General features: G+C 38.2%; 1 protein-coding gene and 1 long non-coding RNA gene across 3 annotated transcripts in view; one reads left to right on the top strand and one right to left on the bottom strand.

Moving 5' to 3' along the window:
• The first annotated feature begins 1,833 nt into the window (after window positions 1–1,833).
• LOC148219898 (uncharacterized) lies at window positions 1,834–5,331 on the top strand. Its single transcript, XR_015799492.1, has 2 exons — window positions 1,834–1,907; window positions 3,663–5,331. It is a non-coding gene; the product is annotated as an uncharacterized LOC148219898 (long non-coding RNA).
• Window positions 5,332–11,599: 6,268 nt separating this feature from the next.
• Window positions 11,600–19,038, bottom strand: part of GHR (growth hormone receptor) — a 117,178-nt gene continuing 109,739 nt past the window's right edge. For both annotated transcript variants that reach the window (XM_014884261.2, XM_088156557.1), the window contains exons 8-10: window positions 17,425–17,515; window positions 14,661–14,730; window positions 11,600–14,402 (exon numbers count right to left, since the gene is read on the bottom strand). In XM_014884261.2, the coding sequence (XP_014739747.1) occupies window positions 13,440–14,402; window positions 14,661–14,730; window positions 17,425–17,515 (1,124 nt within the window). In that variant the 3' untranslated portion in view covers window positions 11,600–13,439. The remainder of the gene's footprint in view (window positions 14,403–14,660; window positions 14,731–17,424; window positions 17,516–19,038) is intronic.

Consider the following 19,038-nt stretch of genomic DNA (forward strand, 5'->3'; position numbering starts at 1 on the left):
TGAAATTTAACCTGGATCCACTTCCATAGACAGAGTAATGCACCAGGCTCATATTAATGCAGCATCTTTTACCTGCATAGATACTTTAATACTTGACTACTCAGGTTTAAAGGTATTTACATATTTTCTTGTAAACAACAAGAGTTAAATCAGTGATAGGCACTGCAACATGAAAACCTTGCTGGACAGTATTTTGAAAGGCACCCATATAGCTCCAGATTTTTAACACAATCCCTATTTTTATTGATTCTACTTGAATCTTCAACATATATTTACAAGATGGATCTAAAACACATAACATGAAGGCTTCTAAAAATATTCAAATTATCTCTCAAGATCAGGCTCCATGAGACAAAAATTCCAATATCAGTAAACCATGTAGTCCAAATAAAATCAACACTTCTATATGGTAATATGTGAACAGCCTTTTTACAAATAACAAAAAAATTGAAATCAGAGAGATGAACCAGAAGTTAAAATGTATTCACTACCCAGAAACTGAATGAGTTTCCAGACAGAAATACTTGCAGTAAAGTTAGGCAGAAATAGGTAAATGTACAACTAAGCAGAAATCAAAATTACATAACTGAATAATTTTTTTCAGTCATTCAATATTTACAAGCTTTTATGTGTATGTAACTTCCTGAACAAAGCAGTAAGAAATTTGTTGTGTGTTTAATACTTTTTTCTTGTGCCCACTCTTTCCTCACTGAGACTAAAACTAAATTGTAAGTCAAAGCTCAGTTTTTAAAATTAACAGTTTTCAGAATATAGTAAACTTTGAAAAATTAATGCTTCTTAGTTAAATTAATGAGGATTTAAAAAAAAATAATTAGTAATCTTAATGATTTGTAACCTACTACAATGCAATTAAATTGATTTATTAAATTGAGGTTTTAAATATGTATTCTGGACACAAATTTTTAAAACAATTACCCATCTTAATATTCTGTCAGTTGATAATCTAACTGTACACTATGAATGTCAATCCTTTGACTCTTCCAATCTTTATCAAGGGCAGTGTCTTACATTTATCACCGACCATTTTTTTCATTATACTTTTAAAAGTGTGTTCCACTCTCCACATTTTGACAGAGGATGGAATTCAGGGAGCTGCTGGGTTGAGCAGTTTTGTTTGTGTGTTTCCTTATTCTATGGCATCACTTGTTTTCTCGGAAGACAGGATGTGCTCAGCACTTGGCAACAGTACCACTGGGTACAAAACTCCTGCTGAACTGGAACAGTAAATTAAAAATAATGTTGTATTATTAATGTTGTATTTTTTTCCAGCAGGAAAACTCATCACTGTTATTTTTGTGCATATTACTATTACACATTATGTCTTCCAAAGGCATTTTTGTTAAACCTCCCATGACTGTTTTGAACGATGATATTTATGCCACTGGGGAAAAAAATAAAGATTTAAACCGTGGGTTTGACTGCTTGTAAAAGTGACACCTTCCTTCAATGCCTCTTTGACCCCTTGCCATCCATGCTTTCCCGGCATCACTTTTAAAATTACTGTAGCTGACAACCCTGCTTTGAAAGTTTTCAATTTTTTGCTTTATATGGCAGTGAAACATAGAGAGAGAGAGAGAGATATTAACTGAATGTAGGAAATATTCCGCAGTAGGCAAGTCAGGCCTTCCCGCCGTTGCCGACACTCGCTCTCGCCGCTGCCCCTCAGGGCCCTGAGGGGACCCCGCGCGCCCGCGGAGGCGGGAAACCCAGCCCCGCCGGCGGAGCGTACCACTGCGGGCCCTGCAGGGGGCGCGCTCCCCCACCCCCCCGCAGGTGGGCTCGGCCGACCCCGCGTGTTTGCAGCCTCCCCTCATGTGTGATGAGGCTCCTTCTTAAACCTTGGGTGTGTCGTCGTGAGGCTGAGACGGATTACTTCATGGATCTAGGTATTTTTTTCAGAATTAGGCTGTATAATTGCATTCCTGCAGCCCAAGCAGCATTCTAGTGTGTGCCATTTCACCCTTTTAGGGGAAGGGTGTAGCCAGGATTGATAAATGCTTGTGGTTGAACAGACCGACAAAAGTCGGGGGGTCTGCAAAAGTGTGAACTCGTGTGTCAGTTCCTGAGCTACGCTATAAGCACATGGTAGTGGGATAAAGGGATAGGATGAAAAAGTAAGAAAGTGTGAGGGAAGGGAAGGGAAGGGGGCTTCCAGGGTCTTGATCCCCCCTGTAGTCCAAGCCCACTTCTTGGCTGCATTTCTGCACTTGCACTGTGCTGGGTTATGCTCCAGAAACCGGAACAACAATATTTGTCCTGGAAAAGTGTTACCCTCCCTCTGCATGGCCCTTTCTCCAGCCACATCTTGTTCTTTCTCAAACTGTGCTAGTACAAACAATCCTTGGTTATTACCAACAATTCTTGTCTGTTATTACCAGCAGTCCTTTCTTGGCTCCACAGCCATCCAGCTATCCGTGTTTGAGACATACACATTGAGACATACATCCTTATCCTGTAGGATTCTAGAGTATAATTGGACATCTTTTCCAAAATGCTAAATACTCTATAGCTTTCTCAGATGACCTTGTTTTGTCTGTAATGGAGACATCTTGAATACTTTTTGACATGGGTGCTGTCCCCATGAGCGGAAGTGTCCACTGTGCAAATCAGATGTGGGTGCATGCAGGACTTTTTGTGCCTGCAAACACCCAAACAACAACCTACCAGTCACGGTCACACGTGCTGTTTGGCAGGCAGCTGCTTTATCAGAACATCTGTGGGTTGGTTGTGTCCGCTGGGACATTGACTAGGCAAACTGATGAAAATAATTTTCAGGGATAGAAGGTCTGCAGCTGAGATATGAGTGGGGGAAGGACACAGTGCAAAGTGTGTCTTGGACAGATATTAATAAAGAAAGAGGTACCCAGGGAACCTGGTACATGCTGCTTATGTTTTCTACCTCACTTTCCCTGCTTCACACACCAATTTTTACAAAACCTGTTTCACAGTTTCAGTTGTCCTTGTAAATGCCACAAACGTTTCAAAAGGTTTGGTACATTCAAAAAAGTATAATTAAAAATTTGTAATGAAAGTTGATAAAGTTGTTAATCACAGCAATTAGTTTCCTTCAACCTAGAAAAAAGTGCATTCATTGTTGGTTACTACAGAGAGAAAACCCCAACAGAATCTTGAGTAGCAAACATTTTACTGTACAGCAAACCACACTATATTGCACAGGCTGGTTTTTTTGTGTTATTTAGCTGTAGTTTTATTGTATGGATTACAATATGGATTACAGGAAGTGAAGACTAAAATCCAATTCTTATGATTTCACAAAAATGTTACCCACAGTCCCCATCTTATGTTTGTAATAATACTATGCTAAATGACCCATATGTAAATATGTCATTTGACCTCTGGGAAGGTGATTACTATGAACAAACTTGGGAAAAATGCAGAAAATAAACATTGACGGAAAAATCTTTGATGGATTTTGACAAAGAAATACATGGAATGAAGTCTATAAGCCAGGAGTAGAACATTGAGCTTGTAAAAGGTTTAACGATCAGCAAATATTCTTTTGTTTTAGCTTTTAAAATATTGCTACTAAAATAAGCAGTTTAACACTGCATGCTTCCAAAAGATGAGATTTTTATCTATAGTTCATTTAGAGTTCATTCTAATTTTTTGTCCTTTTATAGGGTAGTAACTTCTTGTGCAAGACAGTTCAAGGGCCTGGTGGTCACTGAAAAAATGTTTGACATCCACTATATATTAGGCAGGAAAACAGCAGGTAGCTGATGATGCATACTGCAACCTACAGAGAGTTTCTAATTCATATGGAAAACACTGATGCCTTTTATTGCCATTGTGAACATCCCTGTAAGAGAAACTACTGCACCAAAGACCTGTTTCATATTCTGTTTCTCACAAACAGCATCCTCTGTGTACATTTGAAATCTCATGGTTAGGCATGGCCTGGGGCAGCATTTTAGTGATCTTTATGCCATTTTGATGATCTTTAACAGCCTTCTGTACAACCCCAGCCATCTCAAATGGATGCCTCAGATTCCTTCATACAGTTAAGCTCTGCAAGATTCAATGCATTTTACAAAATTATTCATTCTGTTTTTTTCTGAAGAACACACAAAAGGAAGAGCATAGGTTTTAACCTGCTCTAGAGTGCCAGAGCACTCATCCCAGTGTTTAGCAGAGTATCACATTGACTTTAGCATCAGACTGCAGAGTAGCTTAGTAAGATGGGAGTATAAATTGTACTCTCATGCATCTGGGGCATCAATGGTACTGTATGACATGTTACATTCTTTTTGACAAAAGGATTTGGTTTTTTTTGGTTTAGGAGACGAAAGCTGTCAGGATATTTGATATAGAAGTACCCATTTCTGTTGCATTCTCCAAAATGTTTATATTTATTCAAAGAATGAAAGCAGAAATATACACAAAATACAGACAAATACATGTTTATTTGTATTGGGTTTGCATAGCCAAGTTTTGGTAGCTGGGGAAGAGTGGGGAGAGCTACAGGAGTGGCTTCTTTGAGATGCTGCCAGAAGCTTTCCCCATGTCTGGCACTGCCAGTGCCAGCTGGTTCCAAGACAGACTTAACGCTGGCTAAGGCAAATCCCATCAGGGACAGTAGAACCACCTCTGTGACGATGTATTTAGAAAGGAAAAAATAGTTACTATGCAGTTTTAATTCTGCTCAGAGAAGAGAGGAGTGAGAATATGTGAGAGGAACAGCTCTACAGAAACCAAGGTTAATGCAGAAGGAGGGGCAGGAGGTGCTGGAGCAGAGATTCCCCCATAGCCTGTGCTGAGACCCTGGTGAGGCAGCTGTGCCCCTGCAGCCCGTGGGGGTCAAAGCCAGAGCAGGTGGATGCCCAAAGGAAGGCTGCGACCCTGTGGGAAGCCCATGCTGAAGCAGGCTCCTGGCATGCTGTGGCTGGTTTGCTGGTAGGACCAGTGACACTCTGGGGAACCCACGCTGGAGCAAACTGTTCCTGAAGGACTGGACCCCATAGAAAAGGACCCATGCTGGAACAGTTAGTGAAGAAATGCAGCTCATGAGAAGGACTGACAATGGAGAAGTTAATGGAGAGGTGTCTTCCACGGGAGGGACCCTACGCTGAAGCAGGGGAAAAACTGTTCTCCCTAAGCAGCAGCAGGAACAACATGTGATGAAGTGATCCTAACCCTAATTCCTGTCTCCCTGCTCCGCTGCTGAGGAGGAAGTAGAGCTGGGAAAAGAGGGAGGTGCGGGTGGAAAGTGTTTTTAAGATTTTTTTTTACTTCTCATTATCTGCCCTGGTTTTGATTGTAATAAATTTAGTCTGTTTCCCCTAAGTCAAATCTGTTTTGCTTGTGATAACTGATGAGTGATCTCCCTCTGGTTTTATTTCAACTCATGAACATTTTGTTATACTTTTTCCTCCCCTGTCTAGTTGCAGAGGGGAGTGATAGAGCAGCTTTGGTAGGTACCTGGCATCCAGCCAGGGTCAACCCACCACATTATTGAGTAGGGTAATATAGTAGAACACAGTTAAGTAGATAAATATAGAAATAAATAAACATATGTGTATGAGCAAATATACCTGCTAAAGAGTATCTGTAGCCATTAAAATCACCTCAGGGAAAAAAGTTTATTTCATGTTTGTTACCTAAGTACTGGGATGGGAGTCTTAAGGGGGAGAAAATGTAACACTTTCAGCATGTGTTTTAGCTGCTATTTTCTTCAGAAACAGAATAGAAATTTATGTTCACAAAGTATTTTTTCCCTCTGTTCTTGTGTCTTTTTGTTTGTCAAAGGATGACCTAATCTTTGCTTTATAGCTTCAGTAGTTGAAAAAAAAATAGTTTAATATTAGTGATTATGGTATGCATCAAAATAAAGTTCCATTTTTTGTAATGGGAGACTGGTAAGTAGTAAATATCTAGAGTTCCTTATATGAATCCCATAACTTGCAATTTTAACAGGAGTGTTCTGTGATGCAGTATGAACTTAAAAAAAAAAAAAAGGTAAATACTAACTAAATGGCAAATGAAATCTCCTAAAATGTGTATCATTCAGTGAATCTGTGAAAACCCACACAGTCTTCTACGTGAGCTGCACTACATGCTCAATGAAAAATGGCTTTGGTTTGCCTTGAGAAATAACTTACCAAATTACTACAGATGGAAAACTAGCTCACTGTATCCTGCCGTCTGCAAGTCTTCGTCTGGTATAGCCTGAGGTCATCTGCAACGTAACTCATAATAAAATACTTAGCCATATGGAATGAAGGTAGCCTGTTACAGTGCTTTGTTGTGTAGACTGGTATGTGCTGTTTCCAAAAAAAGCCCCTCATATGTCATTAGAGTCTGAGATCTTTGCAGTCATTTAGCTGGTCAGAACAATGCTTTTGTTTTAAAAGTTTTAACCATCACCCAGGCCAGAGGGAAAGCTTTAATTTGTAGTACAAGCTGTTTGCTCTTTTTGTGATACAGATGTTTTTTTCATAGATCACAGAATCACAGAATGGCCTGGGTTGGAAGGGGCCTTAAAGGTAGTGTAGTTCCAACCCCCCTGGTGTGGGCAGGGACACTTTTTGCTGGGTCAGGTTGCTCAGAACTCTGTCCAACCTGGCCCTAAAGACTTCTTGGGGTGGGACATCCACAGCTTCTGTGGGTATGTATCTATCTATGGCAAAACAGAAATCAAATACCTAGATTAAATAATTTAACTACATTAAAATAAAAGGTTAATCTGTGTTGCAGGAAAGAGAGTGTCTATCTATATTCAGTTATTTATGTGCCCTGAGTTCTTCAGTAGTCAGCTATTCTTTGAGTGTATCTATGCCATTCATTTGGAGCCACTTCCAGAGAGAATGTAATTATGCAAAACCAGATATTTGATTTTGCTGAAAATCTTCAAGTCATTAGTATAATTTTATTCTCAAAATCTTTTCACTTTGCAAATTACTATTTACACCACATCCATATCAGCATTCCAATCATGTCAAAACTCTGTCCTGCAAGATATGGTGCAAGCCTACAAAAACTCTGAGTCTTTTCTTGGAAGCATTTAACAGATATTCTATGAGCTTTAAATAGGCTATGACAAAGATGACTGATGAATTTCAGAAATTAAGAATAATAGTGTAAGAAGAATGAACTCAAGAGAAGTAATTGTGTTGCTTCCTGGCTTTCTAAGTAATTTCAACATGAATTCCTGTGCTTTCCCATCTACATTGGAATAATCTTTCTGCTGAATGCTGATGGATCAGACTATTATAATTTCAATTTTAAGCACAAATACAGCAACTGTATTCTTAAATTTCTTCATAATTCTGAATCTCTTATATTTTTTAAGTAATGCTGAACTTCTGACCTAGTTTTCTTGTACACCTAAAAAACCCACGATGGTAGTGAGTGTTTAAACCACACAAACATCTGGCAAGGAGCATATTATCTGAAATACTTTTCTCTGAAATCACAGAATATTCTGAGCTGGAAAGGATGCAGAAGGATCACCAACTTTGAAGTGAATGCCCCATATAGGGTTCAAACCTATGATCTCAGTGTTGTTAGCACCATGCTGTTACCGTATACCCATAGGAGGTTTTGTTAGGGAGCACATTTTCCAGCAATTATCAAATCTTGTCTTATTGATCCTATCTGAAGCTGTCAATTTGGATAGCATTTTCTGGTTTTCTTACTTTTCCCTCCATTGACTACTAGTCCTTCTCCTATGGAAGTTAAACAGCTGGGGGCAGTCTTGTGAGAAAGGAATACTTGAGCCTTGTGCATCATCTACCACATCATTCCCTGTGGAATCAGGAACGTAACTTGTAAAGACACACGTGTCTATTGTATTTCTGTTTAAGACAGTACTCAATTTCAGTGCCAAGTTGAAAGCAGGCATTTTGCATCTAAATAGTCATATAATACATTCCTCAACAAAGTAAATTCAGAAGGTTGTTGCAATTGATCAGTCGGTGATTGGTAGAGATCAGCTAAATAATATAACCACATTAAAAAAAAGTGACACAACTTTGCCATTATTTACACAATAAAAGCAAGAGACTATGTGTCCCTGGAGCTTTTAATAAAATAGGTCATTCTTTGGCTTGTCTGTTCTTGGTATCTGACTGTGACTACAAAGTGTATGAACCCCAACTGAGTAAAATTAACTTCTTCAAACATAGTCGGTTTACAAATCTAATTGCAGTTAAAACAGGAGCTTGTCCAGAGTTCCACATTTTTCCAGCCATTCTTGGCTCAGAGAATGTAATTTAAAATTTTCATGGCATTTCAGGGCATTAGTAAATCTTTTTCATTCCACCAAAAATATGCTACGAGAAAGAAAAAACTCTACCACATAGCTAAAAACTTGGCTTAAGAAACCCCACACTGCTGGGCCACAGGTGGAGGATAGGATGCTCATAATGATCTCTGGGTAACAACAATAACATGCTCAGATGTCTGTTGAAGACGGGTTGGACCTACTCATTTGGTAGCACAGTTTTAGTCAGAAATCATGTTGTCTTAAGTAAATTTCCAAGCCTGAGCCTTACTCTTCCAAGGAAAGTACATTTAGTTGGCTCACAGAATTTAGTTCCTGAAGGAGGTTTTCATTCAGAAGGGCAAGGTTGGTATTTCCTCTGTAACTTGAGACTGTAGCACTGTACATGCTAAACAGATAGCTGCTGGGAAAGAGATCTAAGTTTTAGTATAAGGAAGTTAACTGACACTGTATTGTTCTATAGTTTATGTCTTTCTAGTATAATACTGTAAAGGTGTCATATTCAAGGGCAATAATACATAAAAAAAAGTCTGTTGAAGTTATTACTGAAAAAAAAAATTTAAAAAAATTAAAAAAATAAAGAAGACAAATCAGTTTTCTGGCATGTCTAGGTCTCAGGTGTCTGTTATGGAACAGATTTCATTTCCTTCAGTACAAGCTCGAAAGCAGGCCAAGGACAGTAGTGGAAGAATCATTTGTAGCATCATGATGGGAAGCTATAGAAAGTTATAAGCATAAGCTCTTAATTTTTGCTTTTACTCCCACTTCTGAAGACTTTTATTTCTTCCAGTGTCAAGGAGGGAAGTTTACCTATGTTCTCTCACAAATTACCACGTCATGTGGGATGATCTGCTTTCTCAGACTAATTTCAGGAAGCTAATATATCATTAGTCAGCTAATTTTCATATATTAGGATAAAGAAGCTTATATTATGCAAAATAAATACCAAATACTACAGTGATAAAAAATTAAACGTGTCAAACAGCATGCCAGTTTACTAGATGCATCAATTTTAATAACTGCATCAGTTTATGCTGGCAGCTGCTCTGCTGTGCCTGTTTCTCTCTGACACCACTGGTACAGTTTCGCTTCTGCTTCTGAATGTTACCTACTCTAATAACCCTGATTAGAGAAGATAAGGAAGCAATATAAATGCTCAATACAGTTATGCCAGAGTGTTTAAGTAGTATACTAATCACAGAAATGGATTTGGACTACATCTCGCTTCTCTGTGGCCTGAGGTCATAGTTTCTATGGCAGTAAAAGTACTGACTGTGTATGCAATTAATAATGATTAGTCAGAGAGAATAATTTGTACTGCTAAATTGCATTTAGACAGACTTAATTCCAAGAGAGAACTATATCCACTTTTATCTCTTCAAAGTCAATTGATTATAAAAGCTGGTTAAATTCTTACAAATTCCACCGTCTTGGTGAAATAGATATTCTGAGTTAAACTGAAAAATTGGTATTGCAATGTAAGGTTCTGTAGGTGTTTACTTCTTTTCCCACCAGCCAAGTTTGAATTTCTTCTTTAATAAAAATAGTATCATGCTCCAAAAATATTCTCCCTTTTTCTCTCAGATCAGGTAGTCTGCATCAGCCACTCCAGTTTTTTGTCTGTAACAGGCCCCTGAGATAGAAAATCTCAATGCAGGCAAGAAAGTTGCCTGTGGCTAAATATCATATGGTTTAAAGTTCCTCTTTGAACCAGAGAATTACTTCTCATTTGTACAACTATGCTGATGCATATGTAATTATATATACTAAGCTGTAAATGACAGTAAAGTGTTCCCAACGGAGACTGTCATCATTAAATTGAAGCATTTCTAAAATCATGGAAGGTCTAAAGAGCACTCAACTCTTCTTTAATATTCTATTTTAAAATAGAAAATATACCATTCATAATGTTAATTTTCGTTCAGACTGAATAGCTCTCATAATCTGCTGATCGCACTTCCTGAATCATCATCATCAATATTTTACCTTAAGAAGAATAGTAGTGTAAGTCATTATGTTTGACAAAATTATTTCTTATCTTAATGGAAACTGGTATATATGCTTATTTCAGTTTCTTGTAACACTAAGCACTGGAAATTTACATCGTCTTTGATGGATAAAAAGCTCAAATCCAAACTTTTGCAAACCAAGGTGGCTTCTTGCTGACACCAACACACAGCCAGCAGAACAACTTGAGTCTTTGCTTTTGAGAACCAACACAGTTTCTGATTATAGTTATTAGAACAGATTAAACTCTGCCAGGTAGTCTATGAACAGTGTCATTCTAAGAAAGGGAACACGTGCAGGCAGTTTACATGCAGGCTGGCCAATGTGTTTGAGATGGGCTTCAAGAGGAAGGGCCTTGGGGGTGGGATCCTAAATGGCAATGCTCACACCATTGCATCCAATTAGGAAATAGACCAGGCCAACCAGAGCAGTGACAAATGTTCTCTAGTTGCCTTCAAAAGTAAGAACAAAAAGGTCAGCCACCTCAAGGGGTGGGAGGTGTGTGTGTGGTTGTGGTAATTCTCCTGCACCCCTCCTGGGAGACCTGCATGCCCAGTTATCTCCCTGGAATGCCTGTGGACCAATGCATGCAGCATAGGAAATAAAAAAGCCTTCTATTATGTAATGATTGGCTGGGTAGATGAGGGGAGAGCAGTGGCTGTCGTCTACCTGGATTTCTGCAAGGATCTGTAAGATCCTCACAGGAAGCTCAGGTAGCACAAGTTGATGAGTGGACAATGAGGTCGGTTGAGAATTGACTGGCAGAGCTTCGAGGTTGTGATCAGCAGTGCAGAGTGCAGCTGAAGGCCCCTGTAGTCAGTGGTGCTCCCCAGGGGTCAGTACTGGGTCCAGTCTTGTTATTGATCAGCAACGTGGATGAAGGAACAAGTTGGCAGGTGGCACAGGACTGGGAGGAGTGGCTGATACACCAGGAGGCTGTGTGAGACCTGGGCAGGCTGGAGAGCTGAGTGCAGAGGAACCTAATGAAGTTCAACACAGGCAAATGCAGGGTCCTGCAGCTGGGGAAGAATAAACCTATGCACCAGTACAGCCTGGGGACCAGCCTGCCCATCACAGGATGTTGCAGCAGCATGTAAATAGGTCAGCTAAACTGGTAACACGTCTTGGCCAGCTCTGGGTGCAGTATGTCCTATCTCTCCATACACATCCATTAGTGAAAACACTGATCATATAAGGCATTGTTTCTATTCTAAGAAAAGTGGCTTTATGCTTTATTCTATAAGAAATACTTGATTTCCCCTAATAAAATCTCTATTTTTCATTTAAAAAAGCAAGTATCTGCAAAAAACCACATTGTGTCCAGACAGATTAAAGACAATACATTTATTAAACGTTGAGAAAAACAAACAAAACACTAACATAGAGGAAGTTAAATAGAAACTGAAAGACACATCTTCTGACCGGCATATCATGGCTTGTGTGACCAGTAAAGTACCAAAATGACATTCTGAGTTTGACTGAGGTATTTAACTATTTTTGGCAATAGAAACAGAGTAAGAAACTTCTTTCAAACACACACATAGGCATTACTTGCATTAATGTCTACCATCTATGCAATTTTATATGAAACTAGATAATGTAGCTGTTAGAAAATTATAGCAGCAAATTAGCAGAATATCTAATGCACATTTACCATAAAGTACGTGCTAAACTTAAAAATCCCACCCAGTAGTTGGGCCCAGTTGTGTAGCACTTGGTCACAAAAAGAGCATCAGTGAGTTCAGTTGGAGACATCATAAGCAAGACCTGAATTTGCTGCACATCGTACACTTCTGTTCAGGTCAAAGTAAAGAAATTAATTTCCTATTTGCTTTCTAAGAAGAACCCTGCTGTGATGAAACCATGGCTTAGGAAGCTAACTCCTGAAACAATAACAGTTAATTGAAAAGCTCTATCAGGTTCTTAACATATGCAAGAACAAAGAGAGCTTCCCCACTGAGTTTCAGTTTTCTCTCCTTTCCTTCTTAAAGTCTGCCTAACACGGTCAGAGGAGATGCTGTTAGGCTGCAAAAACGAAAACCACGTTTGAACAATACTGCACTTGATCCCCTTGTTCCACTGAAATATTTTAATCCCGTTATATCTTTAAAAATTAACTGCTGGCTAACTTCTGAAGTCCTTAATTTATTTTTTTATAAAGAATTTATGTGGCACAGACTAATAAATGCAGTGATACCTTTGGCTCTGGAAGGGCTTCAGAAGTTGGTCAAATATGAAGATACTATGCTGCTAAGTTATCAGAGCTTATTCACGTGTTCTCAAAAATTTTCAGTGAGAGTTTAGTTGCACAGTGTTTAATACTGTGGTCAACAAGATTTTTCTTATAAAAAGTATATTATTATTAGCATTAACTAGAATCTGATGAAGAAAAGAATAATTTGTCCAAGTATGCTGTATATTTTAAAATTTTATACAGAACTTTAAATTGCATGTATATTTTTATACTAATTACTGTAAGAAAGTAATAAAATCAGTTACTTTTAAGTTCCTACAATATTTCAAAATTTTTATATAGGTGCCTTTGGAGGTATAAAATGGCTCTGTAAAAATCTATTTTTTCTTTTAGCTGTGAACAAAATTTTAAAAACCAGAAAACTTTTTTAGGACTGCAGCAATTACATTCCTTAAATGGGTCACCATAATTGAACTACAGTATTTAGTGTAATAGAAAACATTTATGGTTTTATGACCAAAGTATTAAAATATATTTTACCAATTTATATAAATCAAAATAGATGTTTTATTTAGTCAAGCTACTTTGTGTTTTCACCTATATGATCAGTTCCCAATTATTGATATAAAGATCTCTGCCAACAGCAGTTTTTTCTAAATTCTTACACTTTAAACCACTTGATTTTTAGCTTTATCAAAATGCACAATTTACTGTACATGAAACAGTAATTTCAATGTTTAATTTCACAAAAATCAACACCCACAAGAACAAGACAAAACAGCCTCAAGACAAATTCATAGATAATATTTACAGAACACAATAGGAATATTTTGATGTGTATTTTACGCTGCAACATTTCAGATAAAATTATAGGAACCACAAAAAACGTTTAGACTTCATTTTGATGGTTTCAGCATACAAGCCCAGAACTGACTCTCTGCTGTGAAACACTACACACACCTAGTCAAAAAAGAGCTATGGCATGATTTTGTTCAGCTGGTCTGCGCTCACATAGCCACAAGACACGTTGAATTCCTTGTCTGGCACCGGCAGCGCGGTGGCATTGAGCACGAGGCCTTGAGGAGACTGGACAATGTGGATGGACGTGTAGTCTGCAACAGGCGTCTCTGAACTTGGGGGTGCTGCTGTCGAAGCTCCAAGGTTGGCAACAGTAGTGGTAAGGCTCTCTGTGGTGAAGTAGCCATCTTCATTATAGCCTTGTTCCTGAACATGTGGCTCATTCTCTTCGGGGGAAGTCACAGCAATGCATTTTTTCACATCTGCCTCACAGAAGTAGGTGTTGTCCACGGTGAAGTTTTGTTCTGTGCAGCCTTCACGCTGTGCTCTCCCCAGCTTGGATTTCTGCCCTGGTGAAAGTACAACCCTGCCTGCTGGAGTAATATCACTCACTTGAGCGTAGAAGTCAGTACTTGTCAGTGAATTCTGGTTGCTTATCTGGGTATGGACTGACGGGCGGGATGACTCAACGCTGTCTCCAAAGGGTGCCCACAGCAGGCTGTTTTCAGACTGAGTATTCCTGTGCTGGCCTTGAGGGTCTGTGTTGGCAAAGCTCGGAAGTGACTCATCATTATCTTGTCTGTCAAGGCACAAGAGATCCTCTTCTTTTTCAGTAGCCTTTTTGAACTGATCACTATCAGAGGTGGCATCACACGTGTCGCTTGTGCTGAAGTCTGTCTCTGGAATATCAGGTTCACAACAACTGGCCCGTCCAGAATCATCATCCTTCGCTCCCAAGCAATTGTGAGATTTCAGATGATCTTCACTCAGGAGCCTGTCAGTGTCTGAGGCTCTGTTCTTTTCATCAGGATCTTCTATGTCCAACTCAATAAACTCAACCCACAAGTCATCACTGTATAGCTGTGTCTTGTAGATGTCATGGCAAGCTAAGATGGAATTCACTTCATCTAGCTTTCCTTTCTACAAAGCAAATAAAAAAGTATTTTATAAAGGAAGTAAGAGAAATGCTTGTCCTCTTAATGATGTTAACTTATATAAAGATGACTGTAGTTACGTAATAATTGCAAAGCAATTTCAAATTATTTTATGCAAACTAATTCTATGGCAACTCCCCAGGTGTCAGAATTTTCTTCTACTAAGTTTTTCTGCCTCAGATAACAGTTGTCATCTGCTACTACTACAAAGATTCTCACTGTAGATTTTAGAGTTCAATATTACCTTCAAAAGATCTGGGTCAATCCCTTTAATCTTTGGAACTGGCACAGGAGGAAAAATAAGCATTTTTAACCTGGAGGAAAAAAAAAAGAAGACACTTAATTGACCGTGGGTTTTTTTTGAGGAAGTTAGAAAGAAGACAGGATTACACTGCATTTATATTTAACTACTTGAAAACATAAATGTTTGAAACTAAAATTTCAAATACTGCTAAGAAGTAATGTTTTCTCTCACTGCAAATTAAGAAACACATTTTCTACAATTTCCCTTTTTGAAATTAAATTTAAATTTTTCCCTTTTGAACTTAAATTTACGTGGCAGTCCATTTTGGAGCCTGGACTTTGGCAATTCAACGCTGTATAGAAAGAGTGTAAATTCCTAGAGCTCTGTCAATAGATTCCCTTTTTACATACTTTTCAATGGAACCCGATACAAACCTCAGTATGTGGTGACTTTTCCAAAGTTTTTTCAGGGACAAAGTAGCCTTGCATATGCCCAATAAATTTAAACAGGGGAACAGAAAATGGGAATTGGTGGAAAGAGTGAATTCTTTAGAACTAATAAATAAAACTGAAAAACATCTGCAAGAATTTAGGCTAGTGTTTTGCCATTTCTGTGACAGTTCTTCTTTTTGAATTATTAGTGCAACAAATAATATATAATTAAGGCAAGGGTTTACTCCTGTAGAGAAAGGCCCAGTAACGTGCTTGGGCATTTGCAGGCTGTGGAAATATATATTATTCTAATCCTTCATAAAGTGCATTCCTAATTTTTTAGGGGACAAAAAAAACCCTCTAAACCAAATCACCTCCTCTGCCTCCTAATTCTAGCAGAAGTATGATTTTCCCTTAATAATTATCCAACAGTTAGCTGTTTCATTTTACCTCCCTGCTTCTTTTGCAAACAGATAAACAAAAGGAAAATTCAAAATCCTCTTTATACTGGGTTAATTGCCTATTTTACAAAGTAAGGTGTGGGAAATGGTAGACATAAATCCAAATTGAGTTTTGCTGCCTTTTTAGTGACGGTGAGGTCAAGGGAGGGTCACAGAAGTCTTAAAGAGTACCTAGAGAGAAATTTAGGCACCTTTGGCTTAACCATGGCATATCCAAATTCCTCAGATGTTTCTAGTTTTGAGCAGATCCTCAGTGTTCTGCCCAGCAAGCCTAATAAGAGCCAAAAATCCAGTAATTTTCCACCTAATCCATGGAGAGGCAGTGTAACCTGGTTGGGCTATCAGGGTTAGGACTTGTGCTTTACAGTTGAATCCACAAATCAGGTATTCTGACAGGACTGGGCATTGCTTCTAGTGAAACAGACAAAGAACTTTACCACTCGCTGCCTGGAGAAGACATTTGGGAGGGAGAACTATGCTCTGCTCCTTTCTTAGCCTAGCATAATTCAGGCTTTCATCTCTCAGTTCTAATGACCTAAACCTATGGCATCTGTCCTAGAGAGACTCGTTCAGAGCCTGTGAGATCAGAAGAGAGGAAAATATGAACTGGTATCTTTCAGAATCAGGAGGAAACTTAGCCTGGATATTTTGCATTATGGAAAACCTATGCAGGCCGCTTCTCTGCAGAATACATTGCCATTCCACCACTAAATGCTCCAGTTTGAAGGAAAGGGCACAAGACTGCAGTCCAGAAAAAATTTCCACATGAAGGTCTTCAGTGGAGAAAAGCTTCTTCCAGCATTCATGATTAGCATGGAAGATATTTATAAACTCTGATCAGAGATACACAGAGCTCCAGACCTCAGTGTGCTGACCTTAGCTCCTGGTGCCACATGCATATTGCTCCATTCTGACACATCAAGTTTTGTCATGAATTGTATGAGGAAACGTGCTTTTAAATCTTGCTTTTAAATATTGCAGGGAAATGGCTTCCCGAAATTAAACTCTGTCAAAGCACAGAGCTTGCTGAAATAAAATATTACTGCTCAATGAAAAAATATTTTTTTAGATCTACTCCAAATGCACCATATTGTTTTAATTTCAGGATGTGAAACGATTTGATGGTATGTGTAAAACTACTCAGCATTCATTTTCAAAGTGTGTACACAAGGCCACTGACAACATGCATGTGTGCACCAGGTCTTGACCATGGTGTTGCTCCGTAGTGTACAAAAGTACTGATACAACATCCAAATTGAATTCTGCCAAGACCTATCCCTGAAAACATGTATAAGGGGATTAATTAATTTTAAGACCTGTCATTTTTATGTGTGTTTAATAATTTCATTTTTTTATATAACACAATTTTGTAATTTTTACAAACAATGCAATTCTGTGCTTTGTTTCATTTTACTCCTCTTATCTACAGGAGCTGCAATTTATCCACAGAGACCAAATATTCCCCTGTCAATCAAGCTCTTTCCCTTGACACCAAAAAGTGGAGTTCAGTGGAATAATCTAAGAACAAAATCAAATACACAGATATAGGTTTGTATGAAATTTTTAAACTGTAGGTGAATAAAAACCAGCATGTACAAAATTTGAGTGAGCTAAAAAAATAGTCCCCTTCAAAGCCTAAGTAATTCAATCATGTAAATCCTGCAGAATAAAATGTACTGCAGTGAAAGAAGATCAACATAATGAGATTCCCTGTGCTAAAGGCCCCATACATACTAATTCCAGTTATATGTTGTTTACAAGAATGGACAAAAATGTTCAAAATGGTTCATAGTCCCCCAAATTTGAAATAACTGATTTGTTCTTTTTTTAAAGCTACAGGTACATAAAATCCAACAAATAAAGAGTCTCTACCTTGGTTGTTTAGACAGCATGATTGAGATCACTGTTACAGCCAGCCCACACACTCCAAAGACAACAACTAAGAACCATGGAAACTCAACCTCTGAAACAACAAAACATGAACATATAAGCAGGAATCTCCATCACTGTCCCATCTTTAATTTCAGCCTTGTCTTCTACCACCTGAGGATTCCAAAGTGGTAAAAAATTGATGAAAATTTTTCTTACTTAAATGTGAAAGTTCTGTGTTCAGCAGAAATAAAAATGTGCTTATTTCCTAGTTCTGGCCAGCATTTGGAGGTTCCTCGATCCCACCTTGTGACACTGGCCAGGGGTGGACAAAGGGACTCCCTGGCTTCCAAGAAGAAGGGTGTGACTTTTGGTTGAAAAATGTGGTGGCATTGTCTGACACTGCCTGTTGTCTCTGCAGTGAGCATCTCTCACTCAAAGGGTTTGAACCACCTTCTCTTTTGTTTACTTTCACTATTAATATTGTTGCTTTTACTGTTTGTTTTCATATCTCATTGCTGTTTCCAGTAAACTGTTCGTGTCTCAAGATGTGATCTTCATTTTTTGTGTTGTCAGTTCTCAACTCCTTCCCACTGGAGCAGAAAGAGGAAGGTGGGACTGAGTGAGCAGGGTGTGCTTTGGGAGAGTCTCAGTTGTGGCACTGAATTGGGAAGTATCATTCCTAATCTACAGCTGCTTTTGGTCTCAGCAGTTTCCATCAGCCCACTGAGACTCCTTGCTAAACCAGACTGATTTCATAAATCTAAACAAGATCTTAATAAAGATAACGTCTATAGCAAAACCAGCCATGAGAAACATTCTGCCTGCTTGGAACATGGTATCAGAAGTCCTGAGGGCACATACTGCCACAGACCATGCTATTACTTGTCCATCCAAGCTGAGAGAACATTACTAATAGCACACAAAATCACAAGCAAACTATTTTTCTCTCACAAAAACTAAAGAATGGTCATGTCAAAAAACATATTACTTCTCTTTCTAAAGGCTGAACATTAATTATAATGTCAACCAATTGAATCAACTGAAAAAAAGCCCTTTTTATTTACCTTTCAGGTGGCTACATAGAATTTAGAAATTGATTGAGAAATGCAATTTAGTAGAAATGAAGAACAATGCTGATAAATGAAAAGTTTTATCTCTTAAATACTAGCAATTCCATTATTCTTAATATGACATTATAAATTACAAAGCATAGAGAATTTTTTTCTAGCTTTAGTCTTAGATTTTTCTCACTTTTTTATTATTTTCAATTTCCTACAAAAATTCACTCATTTTTTTGGGCTAAGGAACACTGGACAGAAAGCTTTAGAACTCTATATATGATCATAAATGACCTTTCAGAGAAAAAACAAAATAAAAAATTCAGGTACAAGTTTGAGCCCTGTGTTCCCAGCTCAGACTTTGACCAGACACACTTTCAGGAATCAATAAAGTCCTATATGGATACATCTGTGTTAAACAGATCTCTATTTCAGTAACTAATCGTCATGTCAGTGAGACCTGAAAATGTCCAACTCCTTCAAGAAGTTGGAACATTGCATTAGAAAACTTTTAATTATTAATACATGAAACGTATCTAAAGTTTAATTCTGTGTT

Source organism: Sturnus vulgaris, chromosome Z, assembly GCF_052056855.1.
Source record: "Sturnus vulgaris isolate bStuVul1 chromosome Z, bStuVul1.hap1, whole genome shotgun sequence".
Taxonomy (NCBI): domain Eukaryota; kingdom Metazoa; phylum Chordata; class Aves; order Passeriformes; family Sturnidae; genus Sturnus; species Sturnus vulgaris.